Here is a 27515-nt window from a genome sequence, read left to right on the forward strand (position 1 = left end):
AAAAAAGCAAAATGTTTTATGTAAAAATTCAATTATTTGATATTTTTCACAGAAAAAATAGTAATTTTAACCAAAAACCTCGCATAAGTTTTTATGTTGGAGATTCTAAATTTTTCTTGATTTTGGGAGCATCTCCCTATTGTGGGAGGGTTAACAGTATGCATAATCACTGTAACTGGCTATTGATTGTAACTTTTAGGGTACCCATTGTGTTAAAAGTTTTAGAATTGCCTTATGTAATATATTTACCTGTTGCATAAACCCAAAAATGTTATTACATACTCCTGCTGTTGGTTTTAATTATGTAACACATATCCTAGAAGTTTCTGATTATTATGTTGTGTTTTCAGGTGCTTGATTTGGCTGCTAACATCTATAAACAAATCCCAGAAAACATTGATTATGATGGCACAGCCAAAATCCTTGCTTTGGACCCCTGCCCACTCAATGTTGTGCTACTTCAAGAGGTAATGTTTGAAGATATGATGAACAATGGAGTTATAAACCCTTTACATGGTTTTTGGTCCAATTAAAATCAAGTGACATATTTTTTGGTCTTGGAAGTTAAGCTTGGGAAAGTGAGTGAATTTTTCTTAAAGTTCTATTTACAAGTAAAACTTGTGAAGACAGAAACTATTGTCACTGTTCCATATTTGATATAAAATAATATTCACCACTAAGCTTGCAAGACATAAAAATTAATCTTAGTTGCTTAAGACCCTAATATCCCATTATCTAAATGAGCAGGCTCTGCTGAGTTTAAGAAAAAACATTGAGATTTTGTTCATAAGAGTGTCTTAAGATTTTCTAGTCTTGCGTTCTGGCAGTATTTGATCTTTTTTCTTAATTTTGAATTTTCAGATAAATTGAAATGTATTTCACACCACTATTGCCTTATATTTACAAGATTCTTTTTTAAGGCTGAAAAGAGAAATAGATTCTTGTATCTAAGTGGAGAAATGAAGATCTAGATTCAGCCTAGAAAAGTAACACTCTGAATTTCAATTAAACAATCATTTTATTTCAGATTGAGAGATACAATAATTTGATGAATGAGATTAGAGACAGACTTGTAGACCTTGAGAAGGGAATCCAAGGTTTGGTTGTCATGACAATGGAACTAGAGAATATCTTCCAATGTATATTTGATGGTAGAGTTCCACCTACTTGGCTGAAGGTAAAGATGAAGTAATAAAAGACTTAATACATTCTAAAATAACCATAAAAGCCTTTTTGTTAAAATGAGTTCAGAAGGTTTTTTTTGCGTCTATTTTCTGTATTTGTTTTTTTTTGTTTTGTTTTTTGTTGACATTATTTATTTAGCTGTCATTATCTGGTGATCAACAATATCACTTTATCCCACTAATTACTATAGATACCATCAAGAACTTACTATTCAAGAGATTTTGACAGATTATACTCCTGGAGCAAACATGAACATCTGAACAAATGAGTAGTTGTAATTTAAGTAATATGTTGATGACATTGTTCCAGGCCTACCCATCAATGAAACCCCTTGCTTCATGGACCAGAGATTTGGTAGCCAGGGTGGAACAGTTAGCTAAGTGGGCAGTAACTGCTCATCCACCCAATATCTTCTGGATGTCAGGATTTACTTTCCCTACAGGCTTCTTAACAGCTGTGTTACAGACATCTGCCAGACAAAATAATGTAAGTACTTTGTTCTGGAATGCCTTCTTCTTTATGGAGACAAAAAGAAAATGTGTAGAAAACTGTCTTTAGATTTAAAGGCAAGAGGGTGAAAATTTGAATTTTCAGCACAGTATTCAATATTTTTACAAGTGAAATCTATCTTAAAAAATCATTATTTTAAGGTTCCTTCACAGTATAGAATATCAGTGACATTTTCTGATTTATGTTTCAGGTTTCCATTGATACCCTGTCCTGGGAATTCAGTGTGATGACAGTTGGAGATGAGAACATCGTTGGTCCACCAAAGGTATGTTGTATCATCACACTGCAAGTTTTCACTTTAGAAATGGTCTTGTTGGCTGTGTGTTCCATAATCTGGAATTTTTTGTTTTGGTGATTTTATTGGTAAAACTTTGGAAAACTTTTCATCTGTGGAACTTTGCTGGAGAAATTGTCATTCACTTATTGCACTTTGCCGGTATTCATGTGCTTTATTCAGTTTGAAAGTTTACATCACACTAAGAAATATAATTTAAAAGAAATTAAGTTGTTAATGCAGAATTTTAAATTCAATGAAAATGAAAAGTGAGCAAGGAAATAAAAACAGAAAAAATTGAGCTATAAACTTAATGCCTGAAAATTCTGTACAACCCCAGTCCATATAATACTGTATGTCATACTTTGTAGGATGGCGTCTACATCAAGGGGCTATTCTTACAAGGAGCTGGATGGGACATAAAGAATTCATGTTTAGTTGAAGCCAAGCCTATGGAGCTGGTTTGTCAGATGCCAACTATTCACTTTAAACCTGTGGAGAACAAAAAGAAGGCAGCTAAAGGTCAGTATTGCTGATTGGCTTTTATATATGTTCTATATAAAGTATGGGGAGACCAGTAAATTCCTATTGTTAGCCAAGGTTAACCCCTAGATCAATACAAACCTAATGCTCTTAATTCAAAAGTAAATGGCTGCTATGTATTTCTTTAGATTACATTTTAAAATAAGGGAAGCATTGGGACTTAGGGTTCAAACACCATTACATGTATGTCCTGGTAATCTTGAGTGAAATGAAATATTTTTTTTCTGTGATAATTCATTGGATTTGAAATTTCTAATTCTATGTTAATGTTTGTACTTACTTTCTTTAGGGAAGGGTATGTATAGTTGTTTGTTCTTGACAGTTCATCAGTTTTTTATGTTTTAAAATTACTATTTATTAAAAGAAAATATGATTTCCTCTTATGTTACATTGTAGTGTAATATACTGTAAACTTATTAATTTTCGCTGTTGCTAATTTTTCATTGATTATGTTATGTGCACATATTCGTGGGCATCAATTTTCACTGTTTCAATAAATGACTAGAATTAAATAGTGTGAAAATTTCATTTTGCGGGTATTATTTTCTGCTCTTTTCAATTCACCACCAAAATAGCGAAAATTAGTACACTGGGAAATTTTATATGTTTACAGTAATTTATTAATTGGCAGTTAGAAGGCCTGATATTGTCATTGATGGGATAATTACTGCTGTCCCCTTAGTTATAATGTTGATTGTATTCAATTATTTCATATCAGAAAAGAGTGAGATAATCCATTGGTTAAAATATGGCCATGTGGTATAATAATTGTCAAGAGGGCATTACCACATGGTAATCACTGTAATTCCCAATTCAGATTTTTCATTGGTATAAACACAAAAATTGCTTATGTAGAGGGAGGTTATTGATAAATTGACTGCCCCTGAGAAGACATTCATAATTCATTAATGGTTGATTTTACTTAACAATAAACATTTTTCATTTTCACATCAATTCAAAATTGGCACTTCAGCAAACAAGCTCCCTTTGGGTATAACAGTAAATGTATAAATGTACAGCATTTTAAATTAATTTAATATGTTCCATTTCTCCAAAAATAGTGATTTCATTCATCTATATTTCCAGGAATGTACAATTCTCCATGTTACTACTACCCTAACAGAGCAGGAGGTGCTGGTAGGGCATCGTACGTAGTAACAGTTGAGCTTAAGAGTGGCGAGAAAGTTGCTGATCACTGGACCAAGAGAGGAACTGCTCTTCTGATGAGCTTGGATTATTAACATAGTGACATCCACTGGATATGATATCCCAGTAACAATGTAAAACTTTCAACATGTATTACCATAAGAACAGTATGATGATAATGAAATGGTATAGGGCATGATGGACTACTAATTAACAAAACAAATTTCTGAAGTGTATTTTTTTTCAGTTACTAGTATTCTGTTTGATTGGGAGCTTATTTGTTTAAGTTATAAAAAAAACAACAAAAAAAACAGAAGTGACAGAACTTTAACAATGTCGTTGATAAATCAGTTTGTTTTATTTCTTAAACTGCTGAATATTTATGTGCATTTATTTGTTTGTGAACTTAATGATTAATTTATTTATGACATATCCGTCCAGTTTGTACAAAGTTAATTGTCAGATATTTGTTTATTTATTTATGTCTTCTAAGCTTTTGTTGCTTTGATGAACAATTTTTTGAGTTGACAGTTATTCCATGTAATGGAGTTAACATGCAAAAATATATATTTACTACAACCTAATTTTTTGATATTCTACATTCCATCCTTATTGTCTAACAAGAAATTCATATTGATCTCTATATAAGTGTTATCTATAAGTATAATTTTGAAAATATTTTGAAGTTTTCCGATTTACTGTGAAATTAAATAAAGACATTCCAATTATTCACTATATTAGAACAGAGATGTTCAGATTTTTGTTATTTATTTATTGTTGGAGATTTTCAAGTTTGAAAATAATAAATTATGATAATATAATGCATTTTATTTTTATATATGCTTACTCAATTGCCAAAGTCTTTCATTCGGTCCAAGAAAGCATTATATACTCATCAGTGTATATAACTTGCTACATAACTTATGATGGTACTTTAATATTTTATGAAACTGACAACATAACAAATTGGGGTACACAAAAAATGTAGTCGGATATCTTTAGAAACTGACAACATAAGACATTGTGGTAGTAGGATATATCTTATGAAACTGACAACACATATCTTACGAAAATTGGATAACAGACAACATAAGACATTGTGGTAGTAGGATATCTTATGAAACTATGAAACTGACAACAAAAGACATTAGGTGAATAGAATGTCTTATGAAGCTGACAACAAAAGGCACTGGGTTAATAGGATATCTTTGGAAGCTAACAACATATATATTATGATGCTGACAACATAAGTCATTTGGGCAGTAGGATACATTCTGAAACTGACAACATAAGACATTGTGGTAATTGGATGTCTTATGAAACTGACAACAGGTATCTTATGAAACTGACAACATAAGTCATTGTGGTAGTTGGATATCTTATGAAACTGACAACATAAGACATTGGGGGTAGTAGGGTATCTTATGAATCTGATTAAACTAACAACATATGGCATTGTGATATTAGGATATCTTATGAAACTGACAACATATTGCAGTAGTAGGATATCTTGTGAAACTGACAGCAAAAGACATTGGGTTAATAGGATATCTTATGAAGCTGACAACATATATATTATGATGCTGACAACATAAGTCATTTGGGTAGTAGGATACATTCTGAAACTGACAACATAAGGCATTTTGGTAGTAGGATATCTTATGAAACTGACAACAGGCATCTTATGAAACTGACAACATAAGACATTGGAGTAGTAGGATATCTTATGAATCTTATTTAACTAACAACATATGGCATTGTGGTAGTAGGATATCTTATGAAACTGACGACATATGACATTGTGGTAGTAGGATATTTTATGAAACTGATAACATAAGGCATTGGGTTAATAGGATATCTTATGAAGCTGACAACAGATATCTTATGATATTGACAACATAAGTCATTGTAGTAGTAGGATATTTTATGAAACTGATAACATAAGGCATTGGGTTAATAGGATATCTTATGAAGCTGACAACAGATATCTTATGATACTGACAACATAAGTCATTGTAGTAGTAGGATATCTTATGAAACTGCCAAATCAAGACATTACAGTATATTTTGATATCTTATCATACTGATAATGTAGAATATTTTAGAACATTGACAACATAAGACTTTACAGTTCAGAAATATTTTATGAATATGACATTGTATCATATTTTATAACATTGACAACATAAGACTTGACAGTACTGAGAAATCTTATTACACTCACATCATACTCTTTATTTCTTGCATTTTACATATTTATTTATAAATTTTATTTGGAATTTATACAGTTTTTACAAATTAACACTTACACAAAGATGACTTCATACAATGTCAACCAACAAAGCAATGATGTATGTAATGAAACTCAGACTACAGGATTTTTTTTAGAAAAACTCCCAGTTAACAGTAAAATCTATTGTAATATTCAATTTTAAACCTACAATTTCTATAATCTGAAAAAAGAAAAGAACAATCATTAAAAACATGAGGAACACTATGACAGAGTAACAGATCTTACATAAAACACATTTTTTTTCAATGATAAGAAATATTTGCAGATGATTGAGCTGAGGTTATGTCTTAAGTGGATGATTTAAAACATTTCATTTGCATTTCATTTTCATTTCAAGGGTGGTTTGTTAAAAAAATATATTGGGGGGGGGACAGAGCTGGTTTTACTTGTATAATGATTTACTTTATATTGCTTCGTCAGAAATCTTGACCAATGAGGATATGTAAGATGTCCTATACCTGCTCTACTTTTGTATTACAAATTCAAACATTTCCAAACTACAAGCGTCATGTTCGACAGTGATTTTGATCCATTCATGACCAGAGCTCCTACATAAATAGGACTTTATTGACACTGCATACCTATTACATCTTACCTTTTCTTTACTCCGGACTTGTGATTTGTCTATCTGTTTGCCACTAACAAATACTTGTTCAGGAAAGCTAAACACACCATACAATTCTATGGTATCTATCAATAATGAATTTGCTGCTGCATATCCATTATTTTTTACTTTATACTCTAAATGTTTTCCCTAAAATAAACAGGTTTAGAGTAACATAGTAAGTAAAAGTTTTTACTTTTAAGTATATATGGATAGTAATGCAAATCAACTGTACCAAAATGAATTGCAGTTTAAAGTGGCAATGCTGTTTTATATATATTAGTGTACTAATACTGCTCACAAGAGACAGGGTGTTCTCCTGATCACCCTGATAATTTGAGCTAATGTTTTATTGGAATTAATTTTTTTATTATGTCATCATAGAGTGAAAAGTAATGACAAGAAACCTTTTTAAAGCAATCACCATAACTTAGAAGTCAAAGTTAAAACAAAGAAAAATGAAATAGAAAGCAGATATAAAAAACACACAATAAAAACTTTAAAAACAACACCTATAAATCTATAGCAAGTACCAGGTAGTATTTATCTAGAGAGAGAAAGTTTAGGCGTCCTTTCCACATTACCTTTGTTGTTACAGATTGATGATGCAGTGTGTTTCTGTTTGCATACAGAGAAAGATTTATTATTATGCAGTGGATTAATGCACAATACATACCTTTGATGCTGTGATTTCAGCCTTTAAGTATTTACCACCTTCAACAGAATCTATAAGATATGCATAATGAATATATACAAAACCTTTCCTGGTAATACAGCAGCATTAATCACTTAGTTTTTAATAATTCCTGATAACTGAGAGGGATAAGACACAATTTTTTTTGTGGGGGGAGGGGCGGTGTCATTGCGAAATATTTTGAATGTACTATATAAAAAAAGTCTCATTAAAAGCCATATTAAAGAAATGCTCTAGTCTTTCTTACAAATTAAATTGTTTAAATGGTAATACATCTTTTGTTTGCAAATACACTATGAATGCTTCTTTTTTAAAAGTTGGAGTAATTTTTCAGAAACAAGCAGACAAAGCTGTTACATGTTAATACCTATAGACTCTCCATCATCCCAGAAAAGCTCTCCATGTGCTGCTGTCTGTTCATCAAATGCTACTATAAGACCCATTGCTCTTTTTCGACTTGATGGCAAAACGTATGTGTAAGAACGTAAACATAATCAAAACTACTGAATATTAGAACCACAATTACCTTGAACAATTTATAACATAAATCTTTAACTCAATCATAAAAATTCATTCATTCATGTATTTATTTCCTTTTAAAGATATATAATGGCAATTCCTTAAACAATTAAATATACAAAATAAAGATGCAATGTAATCAGAAAATCAACACAAAAAACATTAAGGGTACTCAGGTTAAGTGATGCATATATATACATAATTACATACATGTATACTTATAGGTAAGTTTAATTAGGTGTTTTCTGCATTACCGTTTGCCACGGAACTCAGGAGTAAATCATACGCCCGTGGCATTGCATAACATTTATGTGACACAGTTTCATGAAATCGACTTCGATTGATGTCAATGGTTTTCCTAAAAGTACTTCAAATAGCTCGACTCCGTTGAGCTCGTAAAGCTCGGCAAAGAGAAGAACAGGAAAGTTTTCGATCATTAAATCCCAAAACAGGTTTTTTTTAGTACACAGTACTAACGTTGATTCATAGTTACAACATGCGTGAACGTACACGTCGGAAAAAAAAATCGGTTGCAGTTTTTACACGAACCAGGTGTGCCATTCGGGGAGTTAGTAAGGAATTTAGTGACAAAGTAATAGTTTTTATGGTCATGGTGTGTCTTCGCTGGTTTCCAAAACGGTGCTACTTCTATCTGATTAACAATTGAATTAATTAAAATCTCGGGAAGTCGTTGTTAGAGCTGGTACGTCTTTTCCATTCATTTTCTTGATAACTGTTAATCAATTTATTAATGATGGATTTCCATTCACGTTTCGATGAGAAAAGACCGGCCAGTAAGAATTCTTTGAGATACCCATGAACTTCATAATATTTCAAAAATGTCGGGAATAAAACCAAGGTTGGTACGTTTTGAATCGATAAGAAATGGATATTTTCTTTTTATTAGTTAAAAATACCTACTTTTGAAATGATGGTATTTATGAGGACTGTAAAACAAAGTATGGAAAAAACTCTTGAAGATAGCAGACATATTAAACAGACACCTTTCCCAAAACATACCTATATGCAGTAGTATTTGCAGGATGTTGGGTTGGTAGGATGAACCCTCCTCGTAAGTGTAACGGTATTATGGATAAGGGGGCATCAACGGTAATATATTGACCAGTTTTCGTAAACTCGCTTCCCTGACAAAATAGTCAAACAAAATTCAAACTCTATTCAAACAAGTAAAATGTAGGGTATCCAAAGCTCATTGAAAGAGATCTATATGTATTTCTGACGTCAATTTTTTTTACATGAGAAGGAAAATGTTGCTTCGTGCAAGTTAAAGATCATAATAAATAAGTTACTATTCTCACATTCGACTTTTTTTGTTTTTATTTTGTTAAAAAATTATTTTTGCTTTAAACCTCCACGAAATACATTTGACTCATGCGGTTAAATATATGTCTATGCGTTGCAAAATATCAGTTAACTAATTAGTAAAGTCTAGACAAGAAGATATACAAGACTTACATCGTAGTAGTTATACCATCTCTGTTTAGGAAAGTATCCATAAACTGTAGATTGACCCTAAAATCAGTGAAGTAAGTTGAAAATGATTTGATACAGGTCCAATACATTGTGAAAACAGCGTAAAGGGTTATTTGCATGCTCATTACAATTGCGGCTAAAAACCACTAATTCCACTTCCCATAGGCTTCTATGCTAATTTCACAATATTCAATGGCTTCTCTGGACTTTACCTTAACTTTAACCTGCAGATGACTATATATCAGCATGATTCTACATATGTCAGCTCACAATCCTCAGAATGGCATGTGGGGTTAGCAGACTTGCAGTGCAGTACTGGTCACCGGAAGTGAAGGGTCTATAAATAGCATGGGAAATCCCTGTGTTTTCACAAGATAGGGGTATATTTAAAAATCATTATGGAGATTAGGCTTCACATCACAAGAAGCAAAATGCACCTATAAAATGTACAGAAATGTTTTTCCTTTCAGAAACTCTTTAAATTTTTAAAATAAGATGAGAACTTTTTTCACAGCACTATGAGGAACAGGGGTAATTTCTGCGTAGGACTATTTTTGCGTACGTTCCAAATGCTCATTGGTTGAATTGGTGGTCTGTAACCTAAATTGCTCTTCATAATATCCATTATTTAAAACTTGAGAAAAACTGCCCAAGACTTTTAAGCCTCTTCCTGCAAGTGATGCTGATCCTTGCATGCAAATTAAAACGAAATCTTTTTATCTAATTTACTTTTGTTCACGTATTGAACATTTATTTGATCGTATTTCTGGATGTTGAAGTATTTGTACCAAAGTCGAGTATTATTCCGATGATATCTATTATACAGTTACAATTAGTGTACCTCATTCAGAACAGGTGACACGAGGAAAGCTGGACCAAGGAGAAACTGTTGGTCTACATCCCTGGTTTCCTTGTCTTGTGGGAATCTGTCAAAAAGTGGTGTCATATCAGTAGTTCGAGAGTTCAACAACCGAGATAATTATGTCTAGTCGTTTTGTCAAGTTTGCAATTTACTCCTACATTTATTGGTTATTATGGCACGAATTTACAGAATAAAATTATACTACTAAAAGCAGGATTTGAAGAAACCGAGACAAGAAACCGGTAATTTCTCTGCTAGAAAGGACAACTTCGAATATATAAATCAACTAAGTATTCTTCTGTATGATCACTTATGGTAGGTCCATGTAAAACGATATGAATAAAAGTTTACTTACTCAAATACCAATGGTCTGAGTACAAGAGATCCAGTGGTGTGAGCATAGTGGAACTGAGTATACAAATATGGTAGTATCTTGTATCTTATGTGAAGAGCTCGTCTGGTGATGCTGATAAACTCATTATCCCATGATCCGGGATCTTGATGCTGTAACCATTTTACTTATTTTAGTTTTAATTACTTATGTTATTTTTCACACAATTTTTTCAAACATTTTAACCGAAAAAAAATTACCTTAAAGAAGAATGACAAATGAATTTTTCGATACTATTCTGGAAACGTCTTTGATAATTGCGTTGGCATTCACATGTATATACTCTCTGTCATTTATTTTATATGGACTCGGGGATTTTCATGTTGTCACCATAACATACATGTACATTTTTATACCTAAATCTCACTATTTTATGTTTTCAAGTAACGGTATTGTTATAATCTAAATACTAGAAAAATGTCTAAATGGAAAAAAAAGGTCGGTGCCTTATCAGTTCAGTAATTTTGTTATTTCCCTTAATTTACGTATCACTACACTTACAGGCCAGCCTTTAGCGTTGTGATTTCTGGAGAAAGGATAAAATGCACCAAGTTGGGACCAACGGAGACACATCTCATACTGAGCAGCAAACCAAAAACCGCAGATGTCAGCGCCAATCTATAACAAAATAAAGTAATTAAAAGTTCTTTTCAGTCTTGGTTTGAGTGAGATTACTTCAAACAATACTCTGCATTAAGTAGAAAGGTCTGCGCTATTTAATGTCGATTTAATAGTCTGGGCCAATGTGGGCGAGGCGAGCACTTCTCCAAAAATCAAGTTTGGATTACATGTATGTACAAAATTACTGGCGCGGCATGTCAGCCCCCACCCGGAATTTATGGATCTGCCATGGGATCATCCTCTATTTTGTTAGAAGCTTTTATACCAGAATTCAAATTTATAATAATAAGTGGTAATTAGAGCAAATGATATTTAAATATGTTCTAATTTGTAGACGAACAATTTACACACTCACTGAGATGATGCTCACTCAAGTTAATTATGAATTAGTTTGTTCTAATGTTTTCATATCATGACTGTCATTATGTGGATACATTTTAGAATTTTATGTACTCACCAAAGGAAAACCAAACATACTAAACTCCATCATACCTGAAAGAAAACAATAGCATCCTATATAGAACCTGAGTAAATTGGGAATCTTTCCCACTCAAGTCAGAGATGCTCTTAGACCTTCTTGTCTCCATCAAAATTTCTATCGTATCAAAGTTGATCTTGTGCCTTGTCTAATTTAAGACAAGAAACGAATGACTCAATATCTGAAATAAATGTCTATCAGAGTGAATACCTTGATCTTTTATTGTGTCTAGGTCAAAACTGTTTGTTGTCCTTTCAAAACTTGTCAAAAAAGGCGTGAATTCGATGTTTGTCCACAGTAAAATGGCCCCAGTAAATATCTCAGATTGACTAACTTGCTCTTTCCTGTTACAATTTTGGGGATGAGAATAAAAAAAATCGCAGAAGATCGAGGAAAAGACAAACAAGCTACTGGTTATTACGATAAGACAGAGAAAAACTCATTTCCGAGAGACAATTTTTCGGTACCGGTACAGGGGTGTTCTCTGTCTCATAAAGATGTAAAACCAACCAGCAATAGATCTGTAATACATTGATGGGTAAAACATAAATACTGGTGTTCTCTATCCACAAAAGTTAACTTTTTTTAGACATTATATACTGATTTTTTCTGCACAAAGAATATTTCAAATTTCAAAGCAAAATACCCATATAAGTGTTAGGTTTCGCTACGAAAAAGCAGGGGTCAAAATCGGCCATTTATCTCTTCCGAACACTTCCAATTAGAATAAATCTTACCAATGATAGACCAAGCCATATTACTCCAAATACTCTGGTTGTCTCCAAGCCATTTGAACGAGTATTTTCCCGTCCCTGAGAAGGACGATCGAGTCATTATAAATGGACGTGTTTTATTCCAAACTGATGTCAATGCTCTGAAAGTATGATGGAATTACTAAGAAAAAGTAATACTCATATGCTACCAATTGCCGAAGTTCTTGTGGTTCAATTGAACTATGAATTTAATTTCCTAAACGAAAGGTGTTTTTTTATAGAAATAATAAATTTAGTTGACGAAAAATGAAATATTTGCGAAAGAGTGATAGACTTTCGGGTTCCATATTGTCCGTATGCAATCTCAAAGCAAAACAGTTTTTTATTAAGCGAAAACTAAATCCCGACAAAACGTTTCAATATAAACATAATTCACTGGTAGAACGAGTTAATTTAAATCTAGTATCTGAACCTTCTCACTATTTTACCGATCTGTTCTGCTCGTTTTAGTGTCAGATTTTTTTCATTGAAAGTACGGATTGTTCACAGAATAGCTTTTACGCTGGCAGGTTTTAATTAAAAATGGTGTCGCTCAACCAGCTTTTTTTGCGAAAATATAGACTATAAAGGTCTATAAAGCGTATTCTTTCGAACAAATCCGATGGATATATCAACTTGCATCAATATATTTATTCGTAAAGGATACGATTGTTAAATAGTTGAATTCTATTCTTTGAATTTTGTTTCAACAAATACAGATATTCGACCCCCAAATTGCACCCCAAGTAAAAACTACGTAATTTTTTAGTATTGCACAACACCAAATCTTGCTTCGTTACTACTCCAAATTGTAGTCAACTAGAATTGAAGTGACCGGTTGTTTTTAATACTGGTAGTTTTGATGGTTTGCCATTTTTCAATATGTTCTAAGCTAGCTTTTAGTGCCTAAACTAGTTTAACCCCATCGTAAACATCGCCTATCCACAGTCAGGAAACTTTTCTCATTAAGGTGTGTTGTATTGTTATCTATTTTACTTTTTGGTTTCATTTTGAAGAAGTGTCATTGTTCTGTTTCCGTGGATTGTATTACTTTTGTTGTCGGGACCTTCCAGAGATTACTTAAAGGTATATTTACACTTATTGAAGGTCTGTTGGTGATCTCTGACAAAATTTACCATTTTGTATCTAGGTTATACGCTGGTGTATTTAATGCGTTTCAGCATATTCGTTCTTTTTTCTACTATACTTAAATATGAAAGGTAACGAAACAGAAACAAAAACAGAAACAAAACAGACACAAGACAAACATGAGAAGAACTAGTTGATTTATTTGACTTACTTATAAGTGACTATACTTTCAGCATGACCATACAGACTATGAACGGCATAGTGATCACCCCAAGTCTGTTTACTGTCCATACATATCGTCTTATAATATAAACATTCCTTGTCTGCATCCAGTATATCTGTAAATTGATGGTGAAATGTTTATCGCAGATTGGCTGAGCTTTCGACGACTGGAGTGCTCTCTCACGTATGGTATAATATGTTTGAATATTAAAAATATTAGAATACGTTATGGTTCAAATTGGAGGAAATATTGTATTTTTGTTATCCAAAAGGCCATGTGATGTATATAAAAAAAGCCATAAAGCGATTTAGCTTGCTTAATAATGTCGTTGTTAATAACTATGGTTGAAACACAACACTGCTTATAATTAAGATATATGTGCATGTACACCGAGATATTCGGCTGCATCTAAGAAATTCTCGGCTTGTGACAATTTGAGGTTTTGCCCAGGTCCTGCTTCGTGGATATAATGTGGTTTTAGGTTTAAGCGATTTACTTCGCGTTGTAAATCAATGCTTTTGCAGTTTTAAAGTTTTTAGCATTATTTCTGCAGTCACGCTGGACATTGCGTAACAATAGATATGTTCTGCTGCCTGGTAGGTCTAGAACTTAGTATTTTTATATCACTTCCCACTTTGAAAACAGGCCGAATATTATGATTGTGGAATCCTTCGGTCGGTCCGATCTTTTTTCTTTACAGTTTTCACTGTAACTATTCATCACAGCTACTTGATACTTTGAAAATCGTGGGATTCTATTTCAGACTCGAGTAATCTCAACTTCCCATTTTGAAGACTGTTTTAATTTCAACCGTGTGGGGAGCGAAGTATCATTCCCTAAGCTTTGCCTTTTCTAGTGCTAGATAAATAACTTAAAAATGATCTTTCATTTTTCCGATACACCTGTTTCCGTATATTTTAACAACAATCCATCAATCATAACATATAAATGGACACTCACGTGGGACGTATGGAGGATAGTTCAAATCATTTCTCTCGCATCCATTCTGAGACCCTTGGACAAAACTTGCTGGTTCGTTCATATCCTGGAATTAGTGAAACTTGCGACAACTAAATCTTTCGTTAATCAGAACAAACAACGTCGATAAGAGGTATTTGTCATTTCTAAAATATGTATGGAAAATCTCAATTTATCATATTTTACGGTATAAAATCAAATTCAATGCAAATATCCTTTAGACTTCTTCAAATTTATTCAAATGGTCATACATTTTTCTAGATCTTATGGAATTTTTTATATAATTGAATAACACTATAACAAGAGAGTACAGAGCAGTCCGGCTTTCCGCGGGCGAAATCAGTGGCGGATCCAGAGAGGGGGTTCCAGCAAAAATGTGGCTTCCACACTGCTTGAAATTTACAAAATTATTAAACCGAAAGGGGGTTCAACACCTGGACTCCCTCCGTGGAACCGCCACTCGATCATTGTTGAGAGTACGTAAAATTATACTTTACTGCGAAATGATTGTGTCACAGGTCACAGTTACGGTTTTAGTCAATTAAGAGTAAAGGTTAGTGGAAATTACGGATGGAAACTACTCACAATCCATAAACCATCGAACTCGACACCTTCATTTTCGTAGAAATATTTGATGTACTTAATCCAGTATTCCAATGATCCATTAATGTTAGTAAAGTCTGGAAAAACTGTCACACCTGGCCATACCTTAAAGCAAAAATAAGGAAATTCATAGCGAGGAAAGCTAATCACAATAATATAAAAATGCTAGAACTTTGACTTCACTAAAATAGTATGAACCGGATTCACTATGAAAGATATATTCCGGAAGTTAGAATATTAGCATCATAATGCCTATTTCACTTGAAAAGAAATTCATGAAAGAGTGATCAAAGGCACCAATATTCTAGTGGAAGTCTAAAGAACGCAGTCCATGTACAAAGACCAGACACGGAAAACAGTCACACAAACAAAGAACAAAAATAACCAAAATAAAGCGTTCAGATAAACAAAAGTAAATAAGCAACTCGGACTCCACCAAAAACTGGAAACATGGACCAGGTGCACCGGTAGGGTAAGCGTCCTTTGTTTTCTAGAAACACCCATCGAGTGAAACTAATCCGTTCCTCACTCCTACATTGGATTGCACCAAGTCAGAATACACATTGCCTGCTAACCTATAGCATTGCTGGAGTACTCCGTTCCCATGAAGGTTGACGTAGCGAGAGCAATTTTGTAGGGGTAATTTAAAGTCTTGTATTTATTTTTTGGTCGTTGTTGTTGCAAAGATGTTTTTCTCAAAGCTCTTGGAAGTCATTTCATTTTTAATATCACTACATTTTATCAATATTATTAAAAATTTTGTTCCGCTTTGAAATTCAGTCTATTTTCCTCATTATTAACAAGGATCGATCATATAATGTTATATACATACAAGACTTGGATATCGATCGAGCAATTTGAATGCTGAACTTTTTCGTGTTGGATATACTCCTGCAGTGCTAGAGGTTGTTTGGCAAGCTATTTTCCGACTTGGTGCCATCCTAACCTCTAGCATCTGACATATAGAAATACTGCTAACAACGCTTTATCAAGGAAACTAAATGTTTTAAGATTTAACAGTTTATTAACACAGTGCCTTTTCATTTGGTTGCAAGTGATTTTTTATATAAAATGCTGTTATGTTAGATCTTCTTTGAATGATGGGTATATATTTAAATTTATATGTATATTTTTGTTGATGCATGTTCATTGTATGTATGTTATATTTGTTATGTTCATTATGGAGAATACAACGTAAGTTGGTATAACTTTTGTCTGACCTATTTCCTAATTATATTGCAATAAAATATGTTTACACTATTAACCATTAACAAGAATAAATGAACTGGATTTGGAAACCGCAAGTAAGCGCTATCCAAAATTATTGATAATACTCAGTGTTTATGGGTTAAATGTGATTTCAGGAGGAAAGTTTCATAAATACATGAAAGGGGATTTTTCCGAGAAAGATTACATGCACTAACGCCAGAAGGACGTCTGTTCTATTTTGCTCTCTTAGATCTCATTTAGAAATTAAACAAATTATTCGACACAGACACAAACCTCTCCAACGAGTACAGATCCAGTAGAATTCTTAACAAATACATCCATGTTTAACCCATCGTGGTACATCTCGTATTCCGGACTGTTGTTACGTGCTGCAGCTACAATTGTTTCGTTGGCACCGATACCTGGGTCCTAAAGATAAATTGGGATAATTTAAGAACATGCTTTTTTTAGAAAGTTTACCGCTTTGCAAAACGATTGGAAAGAAACAAGACGGGAAAAAAAATATATCAACCCAAGTTTAGAAACTGTGGTTTGCAATATAAGATGTCTGTTCGAAAAGTAATTGTCCCATGGACGGAATTTTTAAATGTTCATCCTTACTAATTAGATAACTTACGACTATGACTATGTATTTCTGTCCGTTTTTGTGTAGTTCATTAACGTAATCTGGTAATCCTCTAAATGTTTTCTTGTCATAGGTGAAATCGAATTTGTTGAACATGTAGTCAATATCACCCCATTGGACATCCTAAAAATAAAGCAGTTTGATATATAACATGAAAGTAATGAACTTTGTGTGTAGCCGATGACCACTATTAACTACACTACCACAAGTTGCATGAAGTGACCTTAAAGTCGACTTAACAACTTCATTGAGAATACCTGAATTTTTCATGTGGCAATATGAGACAAGTTTTCTTTTAGCTGTTGAAATCCAGCATCTATCTTTGTCTCTGCATAAAACTTGGATTTCTTTAGAAACTTGGACCCGGCATTACAGGTAATAAAGCCCTGTAAAATACCTGAAAAATCTCAGCCTTTTTGTTCCGTTCCACGACGTCTTGGACAACTGTAAGGTTTTCATAGCCCCATTTACATAAATGGAAACCCAAGGACCAGTAAGGGGGCATCAGTGGTTTCCCCACAGCCTGAAATATAGATACACAAAATGTTCTAAATATACCGTAGCGCACACCAAATTCCCCAAACCAGACAAGGCAATTCAGGTTTGAATAAAATCAGTGCAAGTGAGTTTCGGAAAACAAATTTTAACTTCAGTGTATTTGTAAGAATCAGGCAAATTGGGGAAATCAGAAACATGCATGTCAAAACCTAACTGATCTGACAATGTAATATCATCTAAGGATACTTTCTCTATTTGAAAAGACCATCATTTGATATCTGCTTAATTGGATTTGCTCAGAAATTTTTTAATAGAATCTTAGAAAAATGAGGTTTTGACAGAGTTATCTGCCCTTAAAATGTTCATTTTTTCAGTGCATTTCAATGAAATTGTAACCCAATTGTCCAGCATGATATGGAAAATTTTGTCTTATTTCCTTGGTTCTGATGGTGAAAATAGTCAAATTAAACTTTCAAAATGGTGAGATTTTTCATGCCATGTTTCATTCACTGTCTGATTCTTACAGGGACTGACACTTAAAATACAATCTTAAGGAAGATGATACCTATTACTCGGAATATTTCTTTTTGTTATCTTTCAAAATCGTACATACAAATTTTCAATAACTAGCAGTGTTTAAAATGATGTAAAAATAATACATCTAAATTATTTTAAAAGAATTTTTTATATCATAATTTGTATGGTAAAATTACAAATATTAATTTTTGAAAGTCTTTTTCAAAAGGAGATAATTGGCGAGTTTTATTGTTTTTAATATTACAAGAAAAGGGGGGTCGATGACCCCAATTTTCTTTTTGAAATATAAAAGAATGTCAGTTCTTTATATAAATTTATAATACATTCTATATACCAGTTTTTATAATGGTTTGCATAATAGTAAAAAGCCGTATAAAATGTTGTAAAAATGGCCTTTTCGAAATCAGGTTTAGTCACCTAAGGTTTTTACAATGTAATTCTAAAGTGTGTGAAACTTCATTTAAGGTAATCTTTGAGAAAAACTAGGAACATCTATAAACTTGAAAAATTAGACACCGATTTTAAGAAGTACTTGTTGTTGTTTTTTCGTGGTTTCTTGCTTTGTGTGCATGTGCAAATTTGTATGAAATGAATGAATTGCAAATAACATTAAAATATTACACATGATGATTTATGAAAACTCTATTAAACCAATCAACTGAATGATAAAAATGGAATCATAAATTAAAATAGTATTGGCAAATTCCGTAGTATCAAAAACAAAAAGGCAATTCACAGATATCAGAATCAATAACGTGAAAACAGGAAACAATCCAAATTTAAGCTTGAGTTAATCTTTTTTTTTAAATAAAACGGACCAAATTTGCTTACAGAAATGTACTGCTGAATAGCTTCCTTAGGAGATGGTCCAAGAAATACGTAGAAATCCAGAACACCCCCTATAACTTTGTAAGTTATAGCAGGGTGAGGATCAGGCTGTAGAATGACATCTATAAAACGAAAAAAAAATTATTAGGAACATCTCCCATAAAAACACGAGTATATCAGATTTTGATTAGAATACATTTTTTAAGATTGTACAATTCTTTGAAAAACATTACTTTTTTCGGGATATTTCATCGCAATATTTAATCTTCTTTATTCCAGCGGCTACAAATACCTGATGGGGATTACTTCAACTTGAAATAATTGTAAACCTATTACGTTCAATTGTTAAAATATGAAGCTTAAATGAATTTCCTCGTTAACTATTTGTTAAGACTAATACTGTTGCTGTTAGCCATATGAAAAAGAAAAGCTAATAAGTGTCAGCAAAATAATTACACACCCATCGCATGACTGTTCTTTAAGAACACCATGTTTGCATTTCCATCCTCCTCTAGATTCAGATACACTGGGTGGGCCCCATATAAATTCCATTCGTCCTGTGGAAAGTAGAAAAAGGTGGTATTCTATTGCGTAGACAAATGGTACTGTTTGAGCTTAGTAGAAAGTCGAGTTATTTTGTAGATCACTTAAATATACAAGTAAAAAGTGGTTTTCTCCCATTCCGTAGTTATTGAAAGCGCAACAGTCCACTTGGCATCTGGAAATAAAAATAATTAACATTCGTTTTGTAGTAGAACCAAGTTTTCAGTTTGCTGAATAAGCATATGGTACATGTATATTGTTTCAACATTTTAAAAAATGAAACTCACAACAGGGGCAACATCTCTAGTAAAGATTGGCCATGTTTTCCAATTCATGTCATGTTTGAAACGCCTATGATTATGTTCTCCGAAACCATAAACGTGCTCTGATGGTAGCCTCGTGGTCACTTGCATGAACTGCTTGGAAAATATAGTCCCAGGCAGCGTTGTGTCAAATCTGTTGTGGAAAAAATGGGAAAATTAAAAACAAAACAATACAAACAAAACACACTTTGTATATAAAGCGTTAGAAATGTGCATTTACAACGAAGGAAAAAGAATATGCTACTTTTGTTCATTGATTGATCCACCGATTGATTTTTTCAATTCAAATGAATATCTGAAAAGTCAATCCAAAAGAGTTAACACTAGAAGAATAAACTACAGTACTGGTGCCAATAGTTGAAAATTTGTTAAGTATATAAAAAATTATTTTAGAGTATCTATTCTATACACATAATTGGTTACTGAAAGGGATCTCTTTAACATTTGGTTGTCTCCGGGTCCTTCGTTTTCTGTGACTCACAAAAGAATAATAAAAACAAAAAAATGCAAATGAAATAATAAAAAAAGAAAAGGACAAACGAACGAACGTACAACTAAAATGTTAGCAAGAGGAACGACTTTGACTTTTCAGAAATTTTTAGTCTTTAATGAAATTCCTAAAATCAAAAAGGCGGTTTTGTTGGATTTGTCGAACGCATCCTTTAATAAATTGTTCGCTAGCTTCAAATCAGTTGATGTTATACATTTACATTTTTGTTTTTGTTGTGGAGTTAATGACTCTTTCAACTACAACACCAAATGCAGAGCGATCAGTGACGAAAGTGACATTATACAGCTTATCATGTGGTGTTTCTGGTATATCCATTTTCAAGGCTTCGTCTGGTATCTCCCATGCATTTGCATTTTGGTCTGGATGCATCTATAGTACATAAAAAGAGAAACACGGTTATGCGAGACATATCAAATGAAGTTCATACAGTAGTGGGACTCATTAAAACTATTTTGGAAAGGCATCATGCTTTCAGCACTTGAAAGTGTTTGGTTTTGTTTGTGTACACAAATCAGATTTGAATGGAGACATTTTTGTTTGTACCAAGACCGGGTTGTATATTACTTTGTGTTTGTTTGTAATGGTAATGGTTTTACTTTATTACATCTTATTGTATTTTTTTTGCTTTTGTTTCCAACTTACGTAAATTCTCAACGCGTTTCCATTCAGTATTTCTACATCTATGTTGATGTAATCATAAACAACCATGCCATACACATTCTGTATCCCCTGTCTTTTCAGTCGAGCAGACCATTTGTTGTTGTTGATGCTAATATTCCCCTCCACCTGGTACCCAACATCATTGCTATGAATACACGCTGGAGTTTTCTCAGATTGGTCTCGTTCATGCCAAACGCAGCTAAAGAATTGTGACATTTATAGTGGTATTATATGAACTAGACAAGTAAAAATACGAAAGGAACGTTACATTTCAGTGAGACATTTCTTTAGTATATAATGATGGGACTTCATATTCGAATTATAACCTAAATAAATGCACATATTTCATTTAGTAGCAACTCGGCGGGTGTTTCTATAAAATTGTACTGATGTACCAGGTTTATTCCGGTTCAACTGATTTCCCTTTCAGAATAATATGTTTATCGAAAGATCTTACTTTCTCGAAAGAATGTACGCTATATACCATCTCCATCGAACCAAGAGTGAGTGATTTAACACTGACCACGTTGCTTTGTTCTCTATTATTATAAGCTACAATTGCCACGAAATCACATGTGAATTATACACTTCATTTAATCACCAAAGTCACAATCATTTTAACCATGATTCACTTAAAGTGCAATCCAAATTCTTTATGTTGATTGTCTCTTTTCTTGTAACATATTACATCACATTGTGTATGAGGCATCTTTACTTGAAATATTAACAAAATAAAATTGAAAAAAATATATAGAAATAACCACCTCTTCAATTCCCGAAGTTAAAATTACATGAAACTAGAATATAAAATTTGAATTTCATGACAGGAAAAAAAGAATGAAAATTTGTTGTCAAGCCTTAGAAAAATAATTGAAAACAATGAAAAAAACACACTCTCAAAACAAACAAAACAAAACAACATCAATAAACAAATATAACCATGTAGAATTAAAATAATCATTTTTCGCGGACATTAATTGACAGTGTCAGCCCTTATATATAGAGTATCAAATACACGGACCGTATCTTGATTTAACATTTAATGTAGTTCATTAGCATGTTTTAATCTATTACAAACATGAACCAACATATCCAGTTGCTAATTAATTAGGTGGACATAAGTCATGCAGTTTCAAAATTAATCACTCATTTTCAATCAACCAAGCAAAGCCCTAATCTTAATTAATCAATCAATGGGAACCCAAGCCCATTTTCGACCGAACACACTACCAGCTTGGACTAGGAGATAATTCAGTGTTGTTCAATCAACGTAGCTTGGGCTAGGATAAGCTGTTAAGGGTCGATCAAAAGGTTGCCGCAAATGTGATGAAATCATATAAAACTACGTTCGCCGCAGGAAACAATAGTAGTTTGTGTTGATTTCAGTGCTCCAGACCGTTTTCTGCAAGTAAGATCATCAATCGTCAAAATGATGAAATTTGTCATTACCAGAAAATCTCTTCCTCCGGGCTACATGAGAAGAACGTTGCCTGGTGAAATGTTCAGTCCGGCGCAAAAAAAGTTAGATGTAAAACGGACCAAATCAGAAGCAAATGTTACGCCACTGAGGCAACAAAAAGACACTACGACAGTTAACACTGAAAGTCGGCGGCCATGCAAGAAAACCTTATTGGACATTACTGATCGGTTTAGGTGGTTTTCAGGCGAGAATAAACTGACCGGTAACGCAGTAACGAGAAGCTTGAATAGTACTCCAGTGAGAAGGAGCTCTATTCACACCGTTCAGATGATTGTGTGGAGCAATCAGTTAGAGAGAATAAAGAGGAAAACCAAGTCACTGAGACAGAGGGATGCCGAAATTCGAGAAAAATACAAAGACATAAGGAATAAGGCAAAACGCATTTTTGACAGAACAGATTTAGATAGTGATGAAAACTTCGCCCCAACGCCTAGTAAGAAAATCAAGACCGATTTATGCATTGCAAAAAAACAGCTAGAAATCGAAGATCTGAAATTTAATAAACTCAAGTCAGGAAAGAAAAGACCGTCGACCCCGAGGATAGTTCTAAAGAAAAGTATTAGTGCATCGAAGGTTAAAGCATTTAACTTTGGTAACTTCAAAGACAGTAAGTCAGCATCAGATATAACACAATGTATTACAGTCTTTAGTCCAACTCCAAAAATGAACTTTAATGAATTGTCAAGTCCAAAACTATCACCACTTCTGACAGTGTTAAAGAAGGGAAAACGATGTACATTTTGTTGAAATGTAACCGTGACACATTTTGTTTCTATATTTAGTGTCATATCTTTATTATTTTACTGTTATGGTTTATTGTTATTTGATGTGTTGTATTATTGACTTTGAGATTAAATATTATATTCATCATAGTCTGTGGTAATTGTATTCGTGTTTTCAAACAAACCAGTTTCTAATTATGTTGCTGTGTTCTACTATCCACGGTTTCGGGTTTATTGTAATAAGTACATGTATCTAACAAGCGAAAAACAAGAAGTATAAAAATGTATAACTCACAAAAAAATCGAAACCATATAAACAAACAAGCAAAAAAGAAAGAAAAAAAAAGTAAACATTTAAGCAATATGAAAAAAGAAACATGATAAAGAACAAACAAAACAAAAGGCTCACAGGAGCCTGAATCGCTCAGCCGGTTAAATATTTGCCTTCCAAAAGAACTCTGACAAGGAATTGACCGACAATTTTGACTCAAGACGATCTTGGTAGGACTTGTAAGGATCATTTCATCAATTGAAAGTTTTTAAGATATTGGCTGATAACTGCTAAAAATATAATTTTTTGCGCTTCAAGGGCAATTACTCTAAAAAGGAGTCAATCGACGACTTTGATCTCCCGCAGAATTGTGTAGGTTGTTAATGACGACGACGACGACGGACGCCAAGTGATGACAATAGCTCACATGGCCCTTTAAGCCAGGTGAACTAAAAATGAAGAGCAACAAGAACAGCAAACATATAATGCAAAAAAAAAAAAGATTCTCTGAACCGATTCGCTGCTTTCTCGATGTACTGATCTTGATAAGCCATAACTATGATGTATTGCTTCTATGAGCCGTGAAAAACAGAAACACACACATAATGCAAAACCCTCAATGCAAATAAATAAATAAATAAATAAATTAAATAAATAAAATTCACAATAGGCTTTTGGAAAGCCCAAAATCGCTCACCTGGCAGCCATGCCTTATCAAATACATGTAAGTAAGTAAAGGTATCATGCTTTTTTACCATGTTTGACAAAAAAAAATGTTGAAAAAGAGCAAATATTGATGACTATTTTAAGTTAAACTGAGTACCTAAAGCACTGTAAAATGTTTGAAATTCCTTCAAAGTGTCTTTAGAACCTCTGGAAAAAAATTGGGCAGGATTCCCCTATGCCCTCTATTCCGAGGGGACATTAGCCCGGTAAACATTTGCTGAAAAAAGAACATAAAAAGAAGTTAAATCATGGCTATACAGCATTTTCACTATCACCATTTAACTCTGGAGACCACGTTTACGCTGTAAACCAAATATCATTGAATTCAAAGCCATTTTGAAAATGACCACCTAGAATAAAATAATAATAATAAAACCGAAAAATTATTGGAATCAGAGTAACTGGTGAATATAGTCGCAAATGGCCGCCTAAAAAATTTAAATACTACCAGTCAACTCAGAATATTATGTTTATCTTATGAGTAGCTTTCATCTTCGTTTTTCTTCTACGATCGAGGAAAAATAGCAAAAAAGCATTTTGACCCCTATATTCAATTTTTAGTAACGACGGCCATGTTTTTTGACAGACGAAAGGTTTTAAACGATCAGTTGTGCAGGATACCCTAAAATATTATGCTAACTTTCATTAAATTTTGTCGCATGGTTTCAGAGAAGAAGATTTTCAAAGTTTACAATTGAAAAACTACAAAAAATCTGTTTCAGGGGCCATAACTCCTGCATTAGGCGACGAATCATTTGCATAATTCCGTCTTCTGATGATGAACAATATTACCATCAAACAGAATTTTGCTAAATTCAACGGTTGTTAAGTTATTTGCAAAAAAACTGTATTTTGACCGCCTATGTTCTATCTTCAGCAACGGCGGCCATGTTTTTCGGCGGATCAAAAAACCCACATCAGATCTATGCAGAATACCCTAAGGGATATTCATACCAAGTTTGGTTCTAATAGGTCAAGTTGTTTCAGAGGAGAAGAGCTATGAATAATTGTTAACGATGACGGACGACGACGACGATGACGACGGACGCCAAGTGATAGCAATAGCTCACCTAGCCGAAAGGATTCTTTGAACCCATTCACTGATTTGCCGAGGCAATGATTCCGAAGGACTTCCAGCTTTTCCGGACATCTGGCAGATAAACGCCATTGTTTTGTTAAAAAGTCCAAAATTGAACACTAGTCAGTCTCATTTTTACTGGTCTGGTTCGCCAGACATTAGGAAATCACTGACGATGTTCTGATCTTGAAAAGCAATATTGTGAAGTACTGCTTACGAGACTTTTTGGTAGAGTGCAATTGTCTTTAATTTATATTCCCTTAAAACTTCCCATTACGTAAGACGATAGGTAAGGAAACTACTTGCTTAAGGATTTATTGGGTCAAGGTTCATGGATAAACTTAAGTGTCATGATATGCTCTCTATCGAAGAAATATTGTTACTAGACTTCGTGTTAGGGTCGAAAGGGTAATCAAGGTAACCAAGATTCGAAACAAACGGGATATACCAATAATTCCTAATTTCTGCCCATTGCCTCTTACGTAAGTTTATATTGTGTACTGATACATGTAGCTACAAATGTATCATCCTCAGATAACCCCTATACTAGTATTATACTGAATCAGAAAATTTAGTTCCAAATGCTTTACAGACCGTAAATTAATTCTTTTCATTATACTATACAGTAGAATATGGAGTCCATTTTTTTTATTTTCTAGCTAGTGGATGCCAAAATATCATGCCCAAATTTTCCCGAACAAGAAATTTATTTACACAAAACTGTCAGCCCCCACTCAGAATCAAATAGTCGTCCCCTAATCTGAACCGTGCAGACTCACCCGGTTTTCAATTATACTTTTTTCATTAACTATTAGAAGAAACTCAACTGGATTACACATAGCTTGAAAGTAACCTATATCGCCTAGCAGAAAGTGGTTCAGTAATATTTGTATTACATAATGGGATGCGATACATAATATATCACTTTGAAATACCAACAATCAAAGATTACCCGATCTTATATACGACGATTCTTGGCTGTGCTTTATAGGCGAAATTCTTGTGTTACTAGCAGTATCTCAAAATTAAGGATCCCTATATCTATATAAACAATTATACATGATGTTGACACCTTATTTAATGATAGAACGTCCTTGAAAAGACAATGCGGATGTAAATTATGCTCGTTAAATTTAAAAATGTAAATTAACATAATGTCATTTTAAACCACATTTTGACATAATCTTTTTTATTAAAGTGCTACATGTGGTCAAGTTTTACTGTTTGTAGTCACAAAACACATATTGAAGAGATATAATTTTTCGTGTAATTTCAATTTGTCAATGAAAACTATTTCAAGAAGAACGCATTTACAGTTCAATGAGAACTGTAAAGGTTGTGCAGAAAAGAACGAATTATTCTTTAGTACTGCCACGTGTGTATTTTTAATGCCAAAGGACATTTATGAAACTATTTTCGTTCAGCAACTGTTTAGGAAAACAACGTATATCCATATGTCTTTTTTCTTGACCATGGATAATATACAGATATGACTATTAAAAGTAAAAATAACTGTCGTATAAAGGCAAATGACTTACCCTTCTGAATTCTCACACACTGATTTCTGGTGTGCATTTTTGACAGAACATTCCACCACGCTATCACTTCTAGTATCGATCTTTGTGGTTGGTACTTTAGTAGTGGCGTGTATCGTCGGACTATGTCTTGTCGTCGGTATCGGGTTTTGTTGTCCACTTTTTGTCGTTTGTTGCACTCCTTTGTCAGCAGCAGCTGAATTTGAATCACCTTGAGATTTATCGTCATTTTCATAATTAACTTGTCTAACTAAAGCTGCGATGGATACTGCTAGAGTGCCAATAATAAGCAAAAACATCAAACATCCAAGACAGTAGAAGCGACTTCCATTTGATTTTTTCGGTTTAATGTCATACTCATAACCCGCCATTTTTGTTACGTCCAACTGAATCTAGTATGATAACTTTGTTTACATTTCCAAAAATAAGGACGTATTTGCAATGTCGTGTTTGTACAAATGTTTTTATTCCACTCCCAAATTTTGTATCAACACAGAAGGAAGTGCACAAAGAAATAAATTCCCAAAATACTTTATTTATACCAACTTTTGCGACTTCACATTATATAAATCTCGTTGCTATTACATCGCCTATCATATACTTTGAATTTTAAGAAATATTTGTGACCCTAACGACAAAAATATGTACCAATTCAGTTGACTTTTCACCCAGTATGATACTTGAAAAGT

General features: G+C 33.2%; 2 protein-coding genes across 9 annotated transcripts in view; one reads left to right on the plus strand and one right to left on the minus strand.

Moving 5' to 3' along the window:
• LOC148626353 (dynein axonemal heavy chain 2-like) overlaps positions 1–4479 on the plus strand; it is a 64207-nt gene extending 59728 nt beyond the window's left edge. For all 8 annotated transcript variants that reach the window (XM_088570257.1, XM_088570260.1, XM_088570265.1 and 5 more), the window contains 6 exons: positions 351–467; positions 1028–1177; positions 1495–1671; positions 1886–1960; positions 2341–2491; positions 3599–4479. In XM_088570257.1, the coding sequence (XP_088426383.1) occupies positions 351–467; positions 1028–1177; positions 1495–1671; positions 1886–1960; positions 2341–2491; positions 3599–3753 (825 nt within the window). In that variant the 3' untranslated portion in view covers positions 3754–4479. The remainder of the gene's footprint in view (positions 1–350; positions 468–1027; positions 1178–1494; positions 1672–1885; positions 1961–2340; positions 2492–3598) is intronic.
• A 1303-nt stretch (positions 4480–5782) lies between these two features.
• Positions 5783–27326, minus strand: LOC148626354 (sucrase-isomaltase, intestinal-like). Its single transcript, XM_088570266.1, has 23 exons — positions 26830–27326; positions 20997–21213; positions 20554–20723; positions 19808–19976; positions 19438–19534; positions 18981–19099; positions 17512–17637; positions 17106–17237; positions 16763–16897; positions 15242–15364; positions 14639–14723; positions 13667–13793; positions 12352–12488; positions 11594–11628; positions 11017–11133; positions 10480–10628; positions 10104–10188; positions 9245–9301; positions 8789–8913; positions 7617–7705; positions 7232–7281; positions 6547–6705; positions 5783–6111 (listed from the first exon to the last, which is right to left on the minus strand). Exons 1-23 carry the CDS (start codon positions 27195–27197, stop codon positions 6043–6045), a joined length of 2940 nt encoding a protein of 979 aa, XP_088426392.1. The 5' UTR covers positions 27198–27326; the 3' UTR covers positions 5783–6042.
• Positions 27327–27515: the final 189 nt, after the last annotated feature.

Source organism: Perna viridis, chromosome 2, assembly GCF_037379345.1.
Source record: "Perna viridis isolate PV_CMFRI_1.1 ecotype Kerala chromosome 2, ASM3737934v1, whole genome shotgun sequence".
Lineage (NCBI taxonomy): Eukaryota > Metazoa > Mollusca > Bivalvia > Mytilida > Mytilidae > Perna > Perna viridis.